Here is a 20,950-nt window from a genome sequence, read left to right on the forward strand (position 1 = left end):
ACACACGGTTCTACATAATTTTGAGTTCCAGATTTTCTCCCCTCCCTCCCCAGGATAGCATGGAATCTCATATAACTACCATGTATAACTTCGCATTGAATTAATTTATACACTAGTCAACTTGTGGAGAAGAATTATGACCAATGGAATGAATCATGAGAAAGAAGAAACAGAACCAAAAAAAAAATAAAACCCAAAAACAAAAGAGAAGAAAAAAAGGCGAGCATGTAGTGTGCCTCAATCTGCATTCAAACTTCACAGTTCTTTCTCTGGATGTAGATAGCATTCTCCATCGTGAGTCCCCTGGAGTTGTCCTTGCACCTTGTGTTGCTGAGAAGAGCGAAGTATGTCAGGGTTGGTCCTCACGGAATCCATATATCTGTGGTTGTGTACAATGTTCTCCTGGCTCTGCTCCGCTCACTCAGCATTATGTCGTGTAGGTTTTTCCAGGTTGTTACGAAGTCCGTATCATCCCCATTTCTTATGGCACGATAGTATTCCATTACTTTCATATACCACAGCTTGTTCAGCCATTCCCCAATTGATGGGCATCCCTTTAATTTCCAATTCTTGGCTACCACAAAAAGAGCCGCTATAAATATTTTTGTACATATGGGTCCCTTTCCCTCTTGTGTGATTTCTTTGGGATACAACCCTAGAAGTGGTATTGCTGGGTCAAAGGGTATGAACATTCCTATGGCCTTTTGGGCATAGTTCCAAATTACTCTCCAAAATGTCTGGATCATCTCACAATTCCACCAGCAATGTAACTGTTCCAATTTTCCCACATCCTCTCCAGCATTTATGAAATAATAAACAACTTTAGCAAAGTTGCAGGATATAAAATAAACCCACATAAATCCTCAGCATTCCTATACGTTACTGACAAAGCCCAACAGCAAGAGATAGAAAGAGAAATTCCATTCAGAGTTACTGTAGACACTATAAAATATTTGGGAGTCTATTTGCCAAGACAAACCCAGGGCCTATATGAACATAACTATGAAACACTTTTCACGCGAATAAAGTCAGACCTGAATAAATAGAAAAATATCAGTTGCTCATGGTTAGGCCGAGCTAATATAATAAAAATGTCAATTTTACCTAAATTAGTCTATTCAGTACCATACCGATTGAACTACCAAAAAATTATTTTACTGAGCTGGACAAAATTATAACAAAATTCATCTGGAAAAAGAAGAGGTCTAGAATATCTAGGGTATTAATGAAAAGAAATGCTAGAGAAGGTGGCCTAGCCATACCAGATATTAAACTGTACTACAGAGCAGCAGTCATCAAAACTGCCTGGTACTGGTTAAGAAATAGGGGTGTGGATCAGTGGAATAGGATAGGTACACAAGTAGGAGAAATCAACAAGTTTAGCAATCTACTCTTTGATAAACCCAAAGAGGCCAGCTTCTGGGCTAATAATTCACTGTTTCACAAAAACTGTTGGGAAAATTGGAAAATGGTAGGGCAGAAACTGGGCATAGACCAATATCTTACACCATATACCAGAGTAATGTCAAAATGGGTTCATGATTTAGGAGTAAAAGCTGATACTATAAGTAATTTGGGAGAGCAAGGAATAGTTTACTTATCAGATTTATGGAAAAGAAAAGAATTCATGACCCAACAAGAGATAGAGAGCATTACAAAATGCAAAATGGATAATTTTGATTATGTTAAATTGAAAAGCCAATGCAACAAAAATTAGGAGGGAAGCAGAAAATTGGGAGAAAATCTTTACAACTAGTATCTCTGATAAAGGACTCATTTCTAAAATATACAGGGAACTGAGCCAAATATATAGGAATATAAGCCATTCCCCAATTGAGAAATGGTCAAAGGATATGAACAGGCAGTTTTCAGAGGAAGAAATTAAAGCTATCTACAGGCATATGAAAAAATGCTCTGGATCAATACTGATTAGAGAAATGCAAATCAAAACAACTCTTAGATACCACATCTCTCCTGTCAGATTAGCTAAAATAACAAAGAAACTTAATTTTAAAAGCTTAATAAAATCCACTCCTTTCCACCCACCCCCGGTTCATTCATGCCTCTCGGAGGAAATTAAAGAGCGTTTGTAATAACCACACAAGTGTTCCTGGGAAGGGACATGGGGGCGGTCATTAAGCTGCCTGGAGCTCTGGCCTGAAACTGTGCCTGGTGCACTGAGCCAGAATTGATCCTCCTTGGCTTGGTCTCCCAGAGCTCAGAAGAGGTCCTGGGGAGATGAGGACCTTCTGGTTCTCTAGGGTCCCAGAGATCAGCCTGGCAGGAGCAGCGCTGCTTCTGGGTGGAGCAGGTGTCTGATGAACCTCTCCCGACTCATTTCTTCACTTATATAGTCTGGCTTCATAGGAAGGTTCTGGCTGTGGAGCTCTGCCCTCTCGAGCCTTGTTGCTGCTGCTTCTGCTGGGAATTGTTTTCAAGTACACAAATCCGGCAGATTGCTGTTTACAAAAAAGATTTTTAAAATAAACTTTTCATACTTTAAAAACTGTCTTCCCCAGCGCTTTTATATTTACACACTCTTGGGGTGCCTATGAGGTAGCTGGGTAGCTCCGTGGATAGAGCCCTAGGCCCGTAGTCAAAGCCAGCCTCAGACACTTCTTAGCTTTGTGATCCTGGCAGTTCACGTCACTTCTGTAGCTAAAGTTCCTCATCTGTAAAGTAAGCTGGAGAGAGAAATGGCAGGCCACTCCAGGCTGTTTCTGAAGAAAACCCCACGGATAGCATTGGTGTGGTAGGGTCCGTGGGTCACAAAGCGTCAGACGTGATTGAACAACAGGAGCCTATAATCCAATGGCTCTAGACATGGAATGGGTGTCTGAGGCCATCTAGGCCCATGTGAGCAGGTGAAGGGCCAGATCTACTGCTAGAAGAGGCCTGAGGCCATTTGGTACAACTCTGTCATTATAGATGAGAAGCCTGGGGCCCAAGGAGGCCCAGGTGGGGAGTGAGCTCCTTCCTGGTTCTGGTAGTGTCCTTCAAATTTCTTTGAGTTCCGTGGCTGTCCTTGTGGATGTCACCTGTTCACGTGGTATCGCCTGGGGGACTGGGAAGAATTCGGTGGCCCTGTCTGTGGCAGGCTTTGGGACAATTTTCCTCTCCTTTTCTCATGGTAGATTGTGAGAATGAAGCTGAGAGTCAGCATCTGGGCGTAAATGGTCCTGACTGTTGGTGTCAGTGAGTTAACTTGGCCAAGGGCTGTTTGGCCCATCAGCTTCTGCCCTGGAAGCCTGAACCCCATATCCCAGCATCTGATGTGTCGTGTGGAGGGCGCGCTCCAGATACTCACCCAGCCATCAGAATCCAGGGCCCCCCATCAAAAAGGAGGTGCCTCTAGACAGGAACTGTGTAGGCCTGTCCTTGGTGTGGGGGTGATGAGCACACGTCTGATGAATTCACGCTGTGTTCTTGGGGGCACCGACTTGTTTGGGAGTGCGGGGAGTGCTACAGCTGCTTTCCTGGAGCCCTGCTGTATGAGAAGGGGGAGGGGGTGCAAGGGGGCGCTTTGGGCCCAGGGCTCCCCGGGACAGAGCACAGGAGAGGGGGGATTCCAGAGCTTGGGGAGCTTGGAGCTGAGGCTCCGGGCCTGGTGTGGGGAGTGGCCTGGGAGGACAGAGAAGGAGCCAGCTGGGGTGGGGCTCAGGGGGCCAATGTGGCATAATGACCATAGTCAATAACGAATTCCTTTAAGGCCTGTGAAGCAGTTCCCTTAGAGTAACTCTGAACTAGGGCCATATTGGGTTTATTATCCCCTTTTACAGATGAGAAGGCTTCTTCCCCTAGAGTTTGATGACCTGCCCAGATCCACAGTTGGCGAGTGCTTGGCGCAGGGCCCAGTGCTCATTCTGCTAGAGGGTGGTCTTTATGCCCTGCTGCCGCCTGCGCTGCCCTGACTAAGGAGCTGTGACTCCTTGGGCAAGTCCCTTCCTGGCCTCATTTTCCCCTCTAGAGCCAGGGGATTGGACCGGGTGAGGCCTCTTCCTGCTCTTAGTGTATGAGTGTTGTACTGTTTCAGGCTCTGCCACCGGCCTCTCCCTGATGTTTGAGTGAGTGCGTAACGATAATTATAGTTAACATTTCTGTAAGACTCAGCGTACACCAGGCCATGAGCTCAGCACTTTATAGTGGTCTGATTTGATCCTCAGAGCAGCCTTGGGAGGGAGGTGCTGTTATGATCTCCATTTTACAGATGGGGAAACTGAGGCAGGCAGTGGGTGAGGGACTTGCCCAGGTCCACCCAGTCGGCAAATACCTGAGGCTGGATTTGAACTCGGGTTCTCCTGATACCAGGACTGGTGCTCTGTCCACTGAGCCATCGTGGGTCTTTGGGAAAGTGGCTTTGTTTTCCCCCTGTGCCTCTGTTTCTAGCCGTTGATGGCCACATTAAACACGACTTCTGTCTGTTTTGTTCACAGAGATGCTCCAGTTTGTCAGCGGCCAGGTGGGAGAGTTCCCAGACCTCTTCTCTGATCAGCTTTGTAGCGGAGCTTTCCCAGGAGGCAGCGGGAGCAGTCCTGGCACCAGTGCCAATGCCAGCACCAACGCTGGTGCCAATGCCAGTGCCACCTTGGAGAGCCCCTCGTCACGGCCCTACAACCAGGCACCGATGGTGGCGACATCGACAGCAGGGGCAGCAGCAGCATCAGCGTCCTTCCCTCAGACTCCGCCTGTGCAGATCAAAGCCCCCGCTGCCCCAGTGTCTACCCCTCCTCGGGCCGCGCCCCTGCTCCAGCCCCGCCTACAGCCCCAGCCCCAGCCCCAGCTGCAACAGCAGACTGTGATGATCACCCCAACCTTCAGCACGGCCCCACAGACTAGGATCATCCAGCAGCCCCTCCTGTACCAGAACTCGGCCACCAGCTTCCAAGGTAATTCGGAGGAGGTGCCGGTGAGGTGTGCCAGCGGGGCGGGGCAGTCAGTCTGCATGGAAGCCTACTGCCATGTAATGCAGTCATCCAAATGTTACCCAACCACCCAGTCCCAAACAAGTTCACAGGCTCCCCGGAGTGTCCTTCATTGTGCGTGGGGTCACGACCAAGCAGTCACAACCAGCACACACGACCCTCGTGAGGCAGCTGCAGAGATGACCGGCCCTCCTGGGTCAGCCCTGTTAGAGTGGAAGCACCCAGAGGGCAGGACCCGTCATACGTACCTGTCATACCTTACATGGGGAGCACAATGCTTGGCACACTGGGGGCACGCAATTGGTGCTTTTCCATTGCATTCTGTCGAGGTGGAGGTGACTTGCCAGGGTCATGCGGGGCCAGCCAGAGTCGGAGCCACCACCATCGACACCTTCCCTGACTCTAGGCTCCTCCTGGCTTCCACTGCATTGAATGACAAATGAGCGTCCAGGGGTAGGGACACTAAGAATCTCCTGGTGGTGGCAGGAGGCAGGGGGAAGAGCCCAGCTCCAAAGTGAGGGCCAAGGCCCAGAGCCACCACCTCCTCTGCCAGGTGAAGGGCCTGGAAGGTCTGTGATCCTGTTTTAAAACCTTACTGTGGTTCAGGGATGCCTCGATCAATCTGAACTGCCAGCTGTGGGATCACAGATCGAGGGCCATCATTTGACAGAAGAAGAAACTGAGGCCCAGAGAGGGCATGCCTGCCTGCCTCAGGTCGTCAGTGGTGGAGGCAGGATCTTGTGGCTAATGCCAAGTTCAGTCTTCTTTCCTTCAGACTGTGAAGCAGGCAAAAACACAGGCAGTGAAAACTTGGGCTTGACCTGGGGATTTCCCTGCCATATCACCACATCAGCACCTGGCTCTTAACCACTTGCACCTTGTCCCACTCAGGAAAGACTTCACTCCATCCTTTCACACTTTTCTCCCGACCAGTGGGGAGCTCAGGACTGGCTCAAAAGGTCTGGGCAGAGCCTCCTGGGGTCCAAAGGGACCCCAAGAGCTGGGACATTCTCCCAAAATGCTCCCTCCATCCTGGAAGCAGAGGGTTAACCTAGTAGATGCAGGGAGTGAGGCCACAGTGATGAAACTGTCTGTAGTAACCCTCTGGAGTGCACGTGTTCCTTACGGGGTGCCCCTGTGATGTTGGCCTGCATGTAAACAGCCACATTTGTCTTTGGCAGGAGGCAGGGAGCTGGCAGTGTGCTGGCGAGCTCCATCCTCTGCTGACGGTGCTCACGTTTCCTTTGTGTTTCTCTTCTCTCTTCCCCAAGTCCTACAGCCTCAAGTGCCGAGCCTGGTGACATCCTCTCAGGTGCAGCCGGTCACCATCCAGCAGCAGGTGCAGACAGTGCAGGCCCAGAGGGTGCTGACCCAGGCCGCCAATGGCACCATTCAGACCCTGGCACCAGCGACCGTGCAGACAGTCGCCACTCCTCAGGTTCAGCAGGTTCCGGTAAGCGCTCCATGGGGGTGTTGGGGTGGAGCTGGGTTAGAGGAGCCTCTCCACTAATCCTGAGTCCCTGAAGAAGTGTGCACGGAACAGCCTGGGGGTAGGGATAGAGTTGGGGAAGCTGGGCTCAATTGAGTCCACAAGCAGGCATTTATTAAACATCTCTTTTGTGCTCGGCACTGCGGAGACAGACAGGCTAGTTTCTGGTCAGCCTGGCAGAAAGGCCCCCTCTGGCCTCGTCCTCCTTGTATTTGTTCCCTGTGCAGGTCCTGGTGCAGCCTCAGATCATTAAGACGGACTCACTCGTCTTGACCACGCTGAAAACCGATGGCAGCCCGGTCATGGCGGCGGTACAGAACCCGGCCCTCACGGCTCTCACCACGCCCATTCAGACCACGGCCCTCCAGGTCCCTGTAAGTGCCTTTCCTGTGCTTGTCCTCAGAGGTTGGCTCTGCCACCCTTCTCCCTTCTCCGAGCTGACCCTTCTGTCTCTGAATCTAGGGCCCCCCCACCCTGACCTGGGGCCTGTCTTTCCATGCAGTGGGGGGAGATCGATGGGACCCCCCCATAGGGAGGGCCTCTTGGGGATCACGCAGGTAGGGTGCCCTTGTGTGTGTCACAGGCGCGTCTATAACTCCCCAAGCTAAAAGGGGCTCTGGGAGAGGATCAGAGGAGGAGATGAATGGCAGCAGCTCCTGGCTGCCTTCATGGGTCAAGGGCACAAGAGTTCACCCTTAATGGGGGGCCCCCCGGGGCATGTGCTGTACTGCACGGGGCCTGGCTTCATGTTTCCTGTGTTTCAGACACTGGTCAGTGGTGGCAGCGGGACCATCCTCACCACCATGCCTGTGATGGTGGGGCAGGAGAAGATGCCCATCAAACAGGTGCCTGGGGGTGTCAAGCAGCCAGAGCCCCCCAAGGAAGGGGAGAGAAGGACCACCCACAACATCATCGAGAAGCGCTACCGATCATCCATTAATGACAAGATCATCGAGCTCAAGGACCTGGTCATGGGGACAGATGCCAAGGTGCGGCGAGGCGGGGGTGTGTGGGGGCTTCAGGGCACCGTCCTTCTGCCCCGGCTTCCGTTGTGTCCATAGCTAGCACAGGGAGCTGAGCCGTGCCCGCCCCTTGGTCGGTGCCTCTGGTGTGTCAGTGGCAATGTCCAAGCAGAGCACTTGGACGTCTGCGTCTCTGGGGGCTTCAGGATGCTGTCCTTCTGCCCTCGTCTCCATAGCGCAGGGAGCCGAGCCATGCCCTGTCCTTTGGTTGGTGCTGCCGGTGTGTCAGTGGTGATGTCCAAGCTGAGGACTTGTACGTCTGTGTCTCTGGGGGCTTCAGGATCAGATGCCTGCTGCTCGCAGGGGGCTAGCCTTCAGGCTGGCTGGGCTCTGGACAGCACAGACAAGGTCCCCTCACTCACTGCCTGTGGCTTGGGCACCTGTGGGAAAGATGCAGAATTTGCTTCCTATGACTTAGCTGATCCACATTTTTGGTTCTTAAATGATGCTTCTTAGGAATCAAGAAAGCTTGTGCTCTGAGAAAACAGCATGCCTAGTGTAGGGCAAGGGCCCCCGGATTTAGAGTCTGAGGGGACCTGAGTTCAAATCCCAGCTCTGCCCCTACTGCCTGTGTGACCTTGGACAAGTCATGTCTCCCTGGGTCTCTCTCAAAGGAGGGGGTTGGGCTGCATGGCTTCTGAAGGGCCTTTCTGTTCTGGCACGAGGATCCTCCTCCTTTGTAGGAGAGGGTGCTTTTCAGAATTGTAGCCCTGGAATCATAAAGGTTCTTGACCCTGACCTCCCCACCTCCCCAGATGGTCCTGTGCCCTGCCTGCCCCGCCGCGGGCTGACTCTTCACTGCCCCTCTATCTGTGTCCACTCGCTGTAGATGCACAAGTCTGGGGTGCTGAGGAAGGCCATCGATTACATTAAGTACCTGCAGCAGGCTAATCACAAGCTACGGCAGGAGAACATGGTATTGAAGCTGGCCAATCAGAAAACCAGTAAGTAAGGTCATTGTTCCGTGGAGCCTCCAGGGAGCACGAAGGCAGAGACCTGGCCTGTGGAAGGGCTTAGGCTGGGGCTCCTGAGCCTGGGAGGGGCGGGGACTTTCGGGGGCTTTCACTGTTGTAGTTCCCTTTGCTGTCCTGTGTGTTAAAGACGGGGTTCTGAGGTGGGGCCCATAGCCTCACCAGCTGGTGGCGATGGAGTGAGCCAGGGTCTCTCGGACGTGGCCAGGGTGAACATGGCGCTCAACTCTGATTATAACAGGGGGTTTGGTTTTTTTCCTACCTCAGCGGAGGGGCTGGGGGATGGGCATAGGGCAGGCTTTTGCTAATCAAGAAACACGTAATACTAATTTTTACTAAAAGACCCCCCACCCCCACCCCCTGTAGATGTATTCTGCTTGGCCCCAGAGGGCCAGACAAGAGAGTGAGTGAAGTTGCAGAGGCAGAGATTTCCGCTGAGAGATGGGGGAGTGAGTGGCCTCCCCGGGGTCCTCTAGTGGAGGCTGGATGACTATGGGTCCGGGGTGGTGTAGAAGGGGGTGGAGGCTTGGGGATCCCTGGAGCTCCTTCTGGCCCCAAGGTTCTGTGATTTTGCTTATCCAGTGCTTGTGAGGCAGAGGGTCCCATGCAGGTGCCTGTTGTGTCCCACGGGTGTCTCAGCACAGTGAGGGTGGGTTGTGAAGGGGAACAAGATGAGAGGAGCAGGCTGTTCATGGCCCACCTCTGCTTCTCTCCCTGCAGAACTCCTGAAGGGCATTGACCTGGGCAGCCTGGTGGACACTGATGTTGACATGAAGCTGGATGACTTCAACCAGAATGTCCTGTTGATGTCTCCCCCCGCCTCCGATTCAGGGTCCCAAGCAGGCTTCTCCCCTTACTCTATCGATTCAGAGCCAGGGAGTCCTTTGCTAGATGATGCTAAGGTAAGAAGAGGGGCTGGGAGGGAAGAGGGGAGGGAAAGAGAAAGTGAATGATAAGAATGTGGGTGAGGTCGCCAAGCAGTGTGCTAAGGGCTGGGGGTGCAAAGAAAGGCAGCAAGCATGCCACTCATCTGCCAGACACTCACGTTCCAGTAAGGGAGAGGCCATGCAAGCAGCTGTGCCCATGCAGAACACCTAGAGTGGACAGAAAAGCATCTGAGGGGGAGGCCTTAGCAGCTGGGAGCACCAGGGAAGGCCCCTGCAGAACACGGACGGAGCTGAGTCTTACAGGAAGCCAGGGAAGTTAAGGAGCCAGAGGTGAGGAGAGAGGGCTTACCAGGCAGGGTGGCAGCCAGGGAAAGGCACGGAGGCCGGAGATGCAGATGTTCAAGCAACTGCAAATAGGCCAGCAGCATCTCTGGAGCGTAGAGTTTGTGGAGGACAGCATCAGGCACAAGAAGGCTTGAAAGGAAGAGTCAGGTTAGGAAAAGCTTCACATGCCGGACAGACAGAGGAGTTCTGGGTTGGTCCTGGTGGTAATAGGCAGCCGCTGGAGCTGAGTGGTGAGTGACTAGGGCAGATGTGTACATTAGAGAAATCTTGGCAGCAGAGGCCCTTGGGAAGGGTGCGCTGCAGGCTTGTGCTCCAGTGGCAGTGGGGGCCTGAATGAGGCTCATGACTGCAGGACTGCCAAGAAGGGGGTGTAGACAAGAGGTGGGGGAAGGTACAGACAAGCCTGGGGAAGTACAGAGGGAGCATTGGAGAGCAGCTATGGGTGGCACAGGCTTGGGCAGCAGCTGAGAAAGGGGTGTAGACAAGGGATGGGGGAAGGTAGAGACAAACCTGGGGAAATGTGCAGCTGAAGATGATGCAAGCCTGGCTAACAGCAGGGCACATGTCATAGGACAGTGCCCTCCACAGGGCCAGGTCTGTCTTAGCCTTTAGGATGCCCAGGGACCATTGGCGTGGCAGGATGTGCTCATGAGTGACGCTTGTTGGGCATGAGGGCAGCCTTGTGTTTGGAGCCAGAGGACCTGGTTTCCTATGCACTGTCCCACCTTGGTGGGGCCCATCTCTTTCACTCTGGGCTTCCAGCCCCTTGCCTCTAAAGCATGGGGCATCCTCTCTAGCTCTGTCTGTGGTCTGCTAGGATTAACCACATCCTCGAGGGAGAAGAGAGAAAAGGGGTTGTGGTCTCCAGGGCTTTGCCAGGTCTGGCTAAAGGGCTTGTCTGTCAGATTAAGTGTCCCACAGAGGAAGCAGGGACATGCTGGCCACTGGGGAGCCCTGGTGGGCCAGCAATGGAGATGGGCCTGCTTCAGGCCTCTGGATAGTCAGTAATGGGCCTTGCCAGTCCAGTTTGCAATCTAATAGAAAACCTTAAAACCAAGGGCAGAAGCAAAGAAGACGGCCCTCATCGAGGTGGCTGAGTAGAGTGACCTAGAAGGAGGGGAGATTGTTGTTGGACTGTCTTTTGGGGCTCAGAGGGCACCCCAGGGGCTCAGGCTACATTGAGATAATGGCAGCTAAGTTAGCATTTCAAACTACCTCAATTTCCCTTTAGAACATTTTTTGGGGAGGCAGGGCAATTGGGGTTAAGTGACTTGCCCAGGGTCACACAGCTAGTACATGTGTCAAATGTCTGAGGTCAGATTTGAACTCAGGTCCTCCTGACTCTAGGGCTGGCGCTCTACTCACTGTGCCACCTAGCTGCCCCTAGAACATTTTTTAACAAAATCATTCCTTTGAGGTTGGGCACAGAAGTCTCATTAAATAAACTGTAACTTGGCAAATTCGGATTTTTAAAAAATGCTTTTTTTCTCAAAATCATCCCTGTAAGTTGCTTCAACAAGGATTCTGAGGAGTAAAGGTAATTTTTGAAGGGGCTTCATAGGCTGTGAAATATTGAAAGCCATTCATTGAGAGGACTTGGCTGAGGAGGCCTGGTCATTTCAGCCCCCCTCTAGGTGGCTTGAGGCCAACCACATCCTTCCTTCCCAACTTGGGTTTCTCCAAATGCATGATGGAGAGAAAGGCAGTTTTCTTTTAATTTGGGTCAGCCGCTGCCTTGACCTAGCACCAAAGGGACCCTGAGGCCTTGAGGGCTGTCATGACAGGGTGCATTTGGAAAGATCTCTAGTCACCTGTGTGGCTGGTGTTTGATAGCCACCGTGACCCTTGATGGGAGGGGCTCTGGCTTCTTTCTTTGACCCTAGCATTTCGTGAGGATCATCTGTTAAGGCGTAGATAGGTGGTGGTCTACACCCATGGAGAGGGCCTGGATCATCCCCAAGTCAGTCCTGCCATCCTTCTAAAAAGCAGGGCTCACATTTATTTGGCACTTTCAGGGGCAAGCTGCATTCCTCCCAAAGACCCTGTGAAGGCATGGGCAACCTGAGAACGGTTATCCCCATTTTACAGATGAGAAAATAGGGCCTGAGTTGTCCAGTGACTTGGCCAGTAAATGTTGGAAATGGGCCTCTTGAGCCACGAGCTTAGCGCTATCCACTGTACTGCAGAGAAACAGCTTGAAACAGGATCTAAATAATGCAGTTATGTTAAAGAACACCCAAGGAAACCCAGAGCCAGGGTCTGGGGGTGAGATGATCAGGTTCAAGCTGTCATGCCGAGGGATTTAGGATGTGGCCCTGCCTGGCCCTGGGCCTGCTGAGATTTGGGGGCGTCTCTTCTCTCTGTTCTTGGTAAGTGAATGGAAGGAAGCAGGAAAGGTAGGTGGATGGATGGATGGACAGAGGTGGATGGCAATGGATGGATGGAGGGACGGATGGACAGGCAGAGGTGGATGGCGATGGATGGACAGTCAGAGGTGGATGGCGATGGATGGATGGATGGATGGATGGATGGATGGATGGACGGACGGACGGACGGACAGAGGTGGGTGGCGATGGATGGATGGATGGATAGATGGATGGACGGATGGACAGAGGTGGGTGGCGATGGATGGATGGATGGATGGACAGAGATGGATGGATGGATGGACGGACAGAGGTGGGTGGCGATGGATGGATGGATGGATAGATGAATAGATAGACAAGTGGATAGATGGATGGATAGGTAGAAGAATAGAGAGACAGGTATCTACGTGACAGGTGGATGGATGGATATACAGACGGATGGACGGACAGATAGATAGATAAATAGAAAGAAGTTAAGTGCTTACAGTGTGCTGGGCACTGACAGTACAAATATAAGTAACATGAGATAGTCCCTGCCATCACAGAGCTTACGTTCTAATGGGGGAAATGAGCCCCCGTAGGAGAGCCAGAGGTAGAGAGAAGGATTGAGGTGCCCTTGAGTACCTGTGCATGGCAGTTGCTGGGAAAGTGGCCCTGGGTGAGATGGGGGTGGGAGAGGAGAGCCAGGCTTGCCCTCCCCTGGTATGAGCACTTGTCTCTCCTCTGAGTCACTGTCCTGGTATGTAAAGTGAAATGGTATTCAGGGCAGAGGCAGCACCCTGAGCTTGGAGGCCACCCTGGGCCAAGCAGCCATCTGTCCGTCCTCTGAGGGAGTCCCTGCCCCACCGGGTTATTCGTCGTCCAGATCCAGGAGGGCTCTGAGATTTACATGGTACATGAGGTGCTTTAGAAATCTGAGCTGTTCTCATTGACTGCACTAAAAACATCGTGACGTGCACATAGGACAGCCGTTGCTAGGATGCCAGGTGACCTCAGGTTGTATTACGGAGGCTCCAAACGGGTTTGGGACTTGACCTTGTGGATTCTTCCCGGCCTTCTTTGTGTGTGTCGAAGGTGAAAGATGAGCCCGACTCTCCGCCAGTGGCGCTGGGCATGGTGGACCGCTCTCGGATCCTGCTCTGCATGCTCACCTGTCTGTGTCTCTCCTTCAACCCTCTGACATCGCTGCTGGAATGGGGAGGGGCCCACAGTTCTGGCCAGCCGGCGCCTGGGGGCTCGAGCCGAAGCATCCTTTCCTTTGATTCAGGTGGGACACTGCCCAGAGGGGTTGCCCCTGACCTCATGAGAGCCCTCTGTCCAACCTTAAGTCTGTGGCCAAACCCGAGGCCTGGGCTGACCCTGGCTATTTGTCCACACAAGGCTGGTGATGAGCAGAAGCCCCAGGGCAGGATGAACTTGGGGGCGGGGGGACGCGGGGGTGGGGGGAGGCTTGGGTGGAGGCATGCTCCTTTTTCTCCATTTTCCTTGCTGACCTGGTGAGAACTTAGAAGCCTGACCCTGTGGGCTGGGCTCTGGAGAGATGACAGTGGGAGCAGACAGTGTCCCCCAGTACTGGAGGTATAGTTGGGGTAAGCTATGGGTATTTGGTCACCTTCTCTCCCAGCCTTGTGGTTTTGTTTCAGGCGGCAGCTTTGCTCATTCCCTCCCCTGAGCCTCCTGAGGAGCCCACAGGGGGGTGAGCACTGTCCTGGTTGACGCTTCTGCTTGGACAGTCTGGAGGCTCCCTGGGGCTGCCTCACCTTTGCAGCTTGGAAAATTTGCTGTTTTTCTCTGGGCCTCAGTTTCCCCCTCTGTCAAGAGGTGGATGAGCTTCCACTCTCGAGCTGGACTTTTCCTGTCTAGGTGCAGCTGGGCCTCACTATGCCAGTCTTTGTCTCTCTGGAGTCAAAGTCCCTTTCTTCACCCTCACTCCCCAGGTGCTGGTGGCTGGTTTGACTGGATGTTCCCCACCCTTCTCCTGTGGTTCTTAAATGGCACAATTGTCCTGAGCGTCTTCATCAAGCTGCTGGTGCACGGGGAGCCTGTCATCCGGATGCACTCACAAACCTCGGTCACGTTCTGGCGCCATCGCAAGCAGGCTGACCTGGACCTGGCCAGGGTGCGTTATCCCCTCCTCAGCTCCAAGTCATCTTGAGGGCCTTTTACAGATACAGGTTCATCTCTGTCCTCTGATCTATGCTGGATGGGCGGCTTGGGCAGGCCCCAGGCCAAGACTGAGCGCCAGAGCATGTGGTAGAGGGAGCTTCAGGCCTGGGCCCCCAGTGATAGAATCCTCTCTGGAACCAGCCCAGACTGCCCCTTTGTGTCCCCATTACTTAGTGAGCAGAGCTCACCCAGCTCCTGCTCAAGATGGGGAAAAGAGCACCCCAAGGTCATGCCGTGGGTGGCTGGAGTTTTTTTAAATTTTCTTGTTAAAGTATGAGTATAAAAATCAATGACCTTGAACATTTCGGTATACCAAGGACACAGACAAGGGGATTGTGTATGAAACTCTGCTCCTCTGAATTGCACCGTTTATATGTGGGATTCACTCTAGCCTGGTGGTAGTTCCAGCATCACTGGGCTTGTTTCTGTCCTGGGGGAACCTCCTTCTGCTTCCTTCTGTTTATTTTTTGTGATTCACTTTTTTAGTGTCATTATGACCCCAGAGGCAGAGCTGGCTTCAAAGCCAGGAAGACCTGGAGTCCACTTCTGCCTCTCACTACTCTGGGCAACTCTCTGAGACTCAAGGAAGGTGTTAAGCTGCATTGGTGGAGGGGCTTTCCATGCCTGGAAGTTCCCTTGTACACCAGTGAAACCACAGGTCCAGTCCTTGACCTTGTCGCTAACCCCCAAAAGAAAAGTCAAGCCCTCCCTTGTAAGAATCCACATGCCGGTTGCTCTTGGCCCTTGTCTTTGGGCCTCTCACTTAACGTGCTGGACACAGTGTGGTCACTGCCTTGATCTGTGCTCTTCCATCCTTCCCATGAGGCATTGTGTCAGTGGCTCTCCAGGGCTTTCTCACCTCTCTGCTTCAGTTCATACAAGGCATCTACATTTGCTCTGAAATGGTCTCTTTTGTCACAATAATATTCTTCTGCATTAATGGAATGAAACATCTACCCCTTTTGTTTCCAGTTTTGCAGCCAGAGTTTAGGCCTTTTAAATTGCATGACCTGGGCCCTGAGGCGGCGGGGTCTGAAGTCTTGGAGTCAGGACCTTTGGTGATCTGAATTTCCTCTCACATTACATAGCCGTATCATCAGAGTCCTTGGTAGGGGCTTTTCTTGGAGCCCTGAGGCAGGGAACAGTTATTCTAGTCTGAATCGCCTTCCTCAGTACCAGATCCCTCCAAGTGTCCAGCCCTAGATATCCCGCAGTAATGGAGAGCTCACTGCCTAACTAGGCAGCCTATTTAATTGCCGGACAGTTCTCACCGAGTTTATAAGAAAGTTCTTTTTTTTCTTTTAGTTAAAATTGTTTTTCAACTGAAAATTTATTTTCTTCCCCTCTTACCTATTCTCCATTTAAAAAGGGGTGGGAGCTTATATTTATTATATTCATAGTCAAGCAAAAACAAATTCCCACTTTTGGCTGTGTCCAAGAAATGTCTCCTTCGTCTTGAGCCCATCTCTCCGCTGTTGCCTGCTTCATCATTGGTCCGGTGGAGTCTTGCTTTTGGTTATTGCATTGACCAGAGATTCTAAGTCTTGTCTTGACACTGGCGTTGTCACTGTTTTTCTGGTTCTGCTCACTGCCCCCTGCGTGGGTTCACATAAGTCTTCCCAGGTTTCTCTGAATCCATTCCTTAGAAAGCTCTTTTATCCTTGGAGCCAAGATCTACATCCCTGCAGTCCCCACCTTTTGGCCTCGGGTCCGTCCAATAAATGGGTCACACAGGTGGTAGGGTCAAACTTGGGTATTGATTCCAAAGCCCGCACTGCATACACAGCACCAAGCTGCCTTGAGCTCACGATGGATGGGCCCTCTCCTCTGCTCAGCCAGGTCCCCTCCATTCTGTGCTTGGGTGGTTGACTTTTTTGGACTTTGCAGGATTTTAAATTTGATGCCAGTGTCTTCATGCGCATCATTAATAATCTAGAAGATGGTGGAGGAAGGCTCCGGCCCAATCCAGTAAACATTTACCGGATACCTGCTGTGGGCCTGGCATTGTGCTCAGTTGTGGAGACTCCGGCCTCTAGAGATGTCCCTTCAGTATGATTGCTCTTTTGTGAATCCACCACACCAGTCTGCCGTCCAGCCCACCTCCTCTTCTTGGCTCTCCTGAAGTTGAGAGAGCAGGGGGCAGAGTTTCCCTGACATACCCAGTGACCCTGTTAGCGAGGAAACAGCTCATTATGCTGTCTTCCCCTCCCAGAGGAGTGCATGGGGCAGTTCTGCCATTGGTCTTTAGTAACACCAAGGGAAAACTAGGGATGGCAATACTGTCTTGTCTTTTCTGCTCTGTCAGGGGGATTTTGCTGCAGCAGCCTCTAACCTGCAGACATGCCTGTCTGTCCTGGGCCGCACACTGCCCACCTCCCACCTGGACCTGGCCTGCAGCCTCTCCTGGAACGTGATCCGATACAGCCTGCAGAAGCTGAGGCTGGTGCGCTGGCTGCTGAAGAAGGTCTCGCAGAGGCGCCGCCGGGCAGCCGTGGCCGCTGGCGGCTTTGAAGACGAGGCAAAGACCAGTGCTCGGGACGCCGCCTTGGCCTACCACAAGCTCCATCAGCTGCGCATCACAGGTCAGGCAGAGGCAGCAGGGGGCTGGGCTGGGGGTGGTCCTCTCCTGAGGCTTGGTGGGTCGCCATCCTAGCTCCGCTGTCACCCTTTGTCCTGCTTCTAGCTTGGGGTAGGAAGGCCTCCTGCTCCCCACCTGCCTGCCTGACACCAGGTAGCTCCAGGATCAGCCAGAGTTGAACTTTTGAAGTTTCCTGCTGTCTTGCTTGTTCCCTCCCAGCCTTGTGGGTAGTGCCAGCCCCCTGACTCTTGGTCAGGTGATGCTTACTGCATTAGACCCTTCTCCCTGCCCCCTTCTGCAAGACCGATGCTGCAGCCACTGAGTTTGATTCGTGTGGCTCTGGGCCCGTGCTTGCTGGGAGGCGTCGTCCATCCAGGGGTATCTGTTGTGTGCCAGGCACTGTGCGTCTGAACACAAGGGATGAAATCATTCTCCTCTTCTCATGGGGGAGAGAGCAGATACACACTGACATAATGTATGAGGTTCTACAGTAAATATTGTGTTAAAAATACAAAATGTACCAAGTAGTTCAGTACATGGTAGTTTTAGAGGGAGGAGATCAGCACAGACGTCACATGGATGGTGGTGCGTGACAGGTGTAAGAGGAAGAGACGCAGGGAGGGAGGGCATTCCGGCATGAGAACAGCCCAGGCAAAGTCTCCAAGGAGGGAAGCAGGGTGTCATGTGGGAGCATAGGGCGCAGGAGGGGAGGGGAGGTCCAGTGAGGCCGGGAGGTGGAGCCAGTCTGGCTACAGATGCAGACACTAAGCATAGGTGATAGGAGGGGAATGACTTGGTCAGATCTGTACTTAAGGAGAGTTCCTTTAGTAGCCGGGTGGAGGGTGGACTGAAGTGGGGGGACTGGAGGCAGGGAGGCCAGCCAGGAGGCTGCAGCAGTGATCCAGGGGAGAGGTGACAAGGGCTGGGACCATGGAGACGGCAGCTGGGAGAGCCCAGAGGAGGGGCTGGATGGGAGGCGTGTCGGGAAGGCAGAAGTGGCAAGGTTTTACCGCAGACTTTAAGTGGGAGGGGCTTGGGGGAGAGATGATGGTTCTGTTTAAGGCAGGTTGAGTTTAAAATGCCTTTGGGGTGTCCAGCGGGCAGATAGTGTTGTGTGTGGAAGGTTAGGGAAGATGCTGGGGCTGGATTTCTAGATCTTGGAGATGTGCCTAGAGATGCTTGTGAATCCCAGGGGAGCCTGGGAGAGATGAGAGAGTGTGAAGACAGCAGAGGAGAGGACCAAGGACAGATCATGCGGGAAAACTCACAGTTGGGGACAGGATTTGAGAGAGAGAGAGAGAGTGTGTGTGTATACACACGGGTACATATGTATGTATTCACATGTGTGTACAGGTGTGCAGGTTTGTATGAATGGAGGTCTGGTGAACCTTTTTAGGTTGCATGTACGTGGCAGGGGGTGGGGGGGCCCAGGGCTTCTGATCAGAGCAGTACTTGGCCGGGACTGGAGGACTCCAGGGGAGCCAGGCCTGCTAAGGTCCCTGTACCCCAGAATGGCTTCCTACAAAGCTCTGGTCAGGTAGGATCCCGCAGAGATCTTTCTAGAGGCTTGGCAGGGACCACCCCAGTGGTCTAGCCCAGGACCCCTGGCATTTGGGGGCATTTGGGGAGACGTGGCCAGTACCCTGCAGTGTTTGGCTCCTGGGCCCTCCCTTGGGGAATCATGGACTGGGCCCCACCCCGGGTTTGTTGGTTCAAATCCCCGTGTTTCCTGCTCTAGAATCCCATGAAAACTGTGGAAAGGGCCTTGGGGCCTGCATACATTGTGCAGCCTCTGTCTGGCAGTAAACTTTTATTAAGCCCCTGCTGTGTGCCAGGCCCCACACCAAGCTCTGGGGATACAAAGAAAGACCAAAGGCAGTCCCTGCCCTCAGGGCTTCCACAAGAACACCAGTGTAACCCAGGGGCTTGAATTGAAGTGAATTAAAGCTCATCTTAAAGAATAGTTACCTAAGTGGAGATGTCAGAGCCCCGGGACAGGAACCAGGGAATCCTAAAAATTCAGGCTTGGCCGGGGCCTCTGTGCATCCAGGCCTTGTCTGCACTCTGGATGGGCCTCTGGCTGCCTGGGGAAACCCAGGGCCGTGTTTTCAGAGGTAGGAAATAAATTACATGAGATCGCAAAGAAAACATGGTTGCCAAAATGTTTAAAAACGGTTTCTGGACCCCAGGTTCAGACCCCTGGCCTAGGCCAGTTTGCCCAGGAAGGCAGCAGCTTTCTTTGCAGTGCTGTCAGTAAGGGTTCATCTAGTCCCCAAGCAAAGACTTCTGATGAGAGGGAAATGCTCCCCGGGGAGACCCAGATGACCCACTCTGTCCAGGGGGCACAACCACTATGTTCTTGGAGCTGCACTAGGACATGTTGGATTTTGTGCCTATTGGCTTTGGGTGGCCGTGGCTGGGAGCCACCCTGGGGCTGAGCCTTCCCTCCCCTTGGGCCTGGAGGCCCACCCTTTGCTGTGCATGTGTGGGTGGCTGGCTCTCAAGTCGGTGTCCCTTTTCTGCAGGGAAGCTCCCGGCTGGCTCCGCCTGCTCCGATCTGCACATGGCCCTGTGTGCCGTGAATCTGGCCGAGTGTGCTGAGGAGAAGATCCCCCCGAGCACCCAGGCTGAAATCCACCTCACGGCAGCCGTGGGACTCAAGACCCGCTGCGGGGGCAAACTGGGCTTCCTGGCTGTGAGTACCTCAGCTTGGGCCGCCTGGGGAGCTTGCTGGGGGTGGGGGGTGGTGCCCAGGGCCCAGGGGGAGCCGGTCTGCTGGCTCTGCCTTCCCTGGCACAGCTGTCGGCCCTGAGCCAGGAGCTGGAGCAGCCGCTATCGTGCCCTCCCTGTGTGGGAGGAGCCAGGCCTGGTTCTGGAGGCTGCTTACTCTGTGGGACGGTCACTTGGTCAGCTTAGCGGCAGCTGTGTGGGGCAATGACTGGAGCCCTGGGCCTGGAATCAGGAAGACCCGAGTTCAAATCCAGCCTCAGACATTTCCTGGCTGTGGGCTCCTGGGCAAGCCATTTCACCCCTGCCTCATCTGTGGATGGGGGACAGTGACAGTGCCTGCCTCCCAGACTTGTGAGGTGCAGGTGACACGGTATTTGTAAAGCGCTCTGTCCATGCTGGTGCCTCTGACCTTGGGGGCCGAGGCTGCTTCCTCAGGAGGCCTCCATGGAATGCTTCCTGTGCACAGCAACCTGTGCGGGGAGGGGGGAGTTGAGACACTGTCTGTGCCCCGAGTGACTGAAGCATGTAACAGAAGTCAGCACTGAGCTTGGGCCTGTGGCCCTATGACCCCCACGCCCAGCAGCGGCTGGGGCTGCCCCTTTTGGAGGGTACAGATCACTCTCCAGGCCTCATCTCCACAGCCCGGAGGCAAAGCGGTCCCACGAGGCGGGAGTGTGCTAACGGCCACAGCTGGAACTCGAACCTGAGTCTCTCCTGACTTGGAGCCCAGGACTCTTCTGGGTCTCAGGCTGCTTCTCCGGGAGAGAAGATGGCCTAAGCCCAGAGGCTGAGTCCCTTTGAGCTCTGACCTTCAGATGGCTGGAGGATCAGGGGCTGAGGCCACTTGGGGCGTCAAGAACAGCCGCCTTCAGGCCTGGGAGTTTCCTGCTTTCCCGACCTTCCTGACTCCCCCCTCTTCCCTCGGGGCTCCTTGGGCCTGGGGGTCAGAGTGAGGGGAGCACTGTGGTTAGAATCCCACATACCCTGGCATGGCCTCAACTTTGTGGGCCCTGTGCTCATGTCCAGTCCCATATTCGTGGGTTTTGGTTTTGCCTGACCAGACTGCCAGCCCGCCCTCCCACACGTTTCTGGGTGACTCCCCGCCCCTCATCCCAGCCTGCCTTCACAGAGCTGCTTCCTGAGCCGAGCCCAAAGCTTGTGTGGCCCTGAGCGGAATGCCGTCCCCGACTCTCTCCGTTGGCTCTGTCACCCCCTGGGCCAGAAGTTCTTTGTGGAACGGAGCTGGTCGGTGAAGTCAGCCACCAAGGAGAGCCTGTACTGTGCCCCAAGAAACCCAGGTGGGAGTCTGGCCCCTGCTTCCTCTGGTGTAGGGGTGGGAGGGGGAAGGTGACACCATCGGCCCTGCCCTCTGGGAGCCGGGGGCTTGGTGACCCATAGAACAGAAAACAGAAGGAAGAAAGCTGGAACAAGGGCTAGCCAGCAGCGCCCTGGCTCAGGAGGCGTGGGAGGCATTCTT

At 53.6% G+C, this 20,950-nt stretch overlaps 1 protein-coding gene across 1 annotated transcript in view; it reads left to right on the top strand.

The window, feature by feature from the left end:
* Positions 1–20,950, top strand: part of SREBF2 (sterol regulatory element binding transcription factor 2) — a 45,139-nt gene that overhangs the window by 15,165 nt on the left and 9,024 nt on the right. The window contains exons 2-12 of the mRNA XM_036759533.1: positions 4,434–4,886; positions 6,194–6,375; positions 6,639–6,785; positions 7,176–7,400; positions 8,263–8,377; positions 9,125–9,306; positions 13,074–13,266; positions 13,937–14,118; positions 16,471–16,747; positions 19,269–19,438; positions 20,603–20,771. Of these exons, the coding sequence (XP_036615428.1) occupies positions 4,434–4,886; positions 6,194–6,375; positions 6,639–6,785; positions 7,176–7,400; positions 8,263–8,377; positions 9,125–9,306; positions 13,074–13,266; positions 13,937–14,118; positions 16,471–16,747; positions 19,269–19,438; positions 20,603–20,771 (2,295 nt within the window). The remainder of the gene's footprint in view (positions 1–4,433; positions 4,887–6,193; positions 6,376–6,638; positions 6,786–7,175; positions 7,401–8,262; positions 8,378–9,124; positions 9,307–13,073; positions 13,267–13,936; positions 14,119–16,470; positions 16,748–19,268; positions 19,439–20,602; positions 20,772–20,950) is intronic.

Source organism: Trichosurus vulpecula, chromosome 5, assembly GCF_011100635.1.
Source record: "Trichosurus vulpecula isolate mTriVul1 chromosome 5, mTriVul1.pri, whole genome shotgun sequence".
Classification (NCBI taxonomy): Eukaryota; Metazoa; Chordata; class Mammalia; order Diprotodontia; family Phalangeridae; genus Trichosurus; species Trichosurus vulpecula.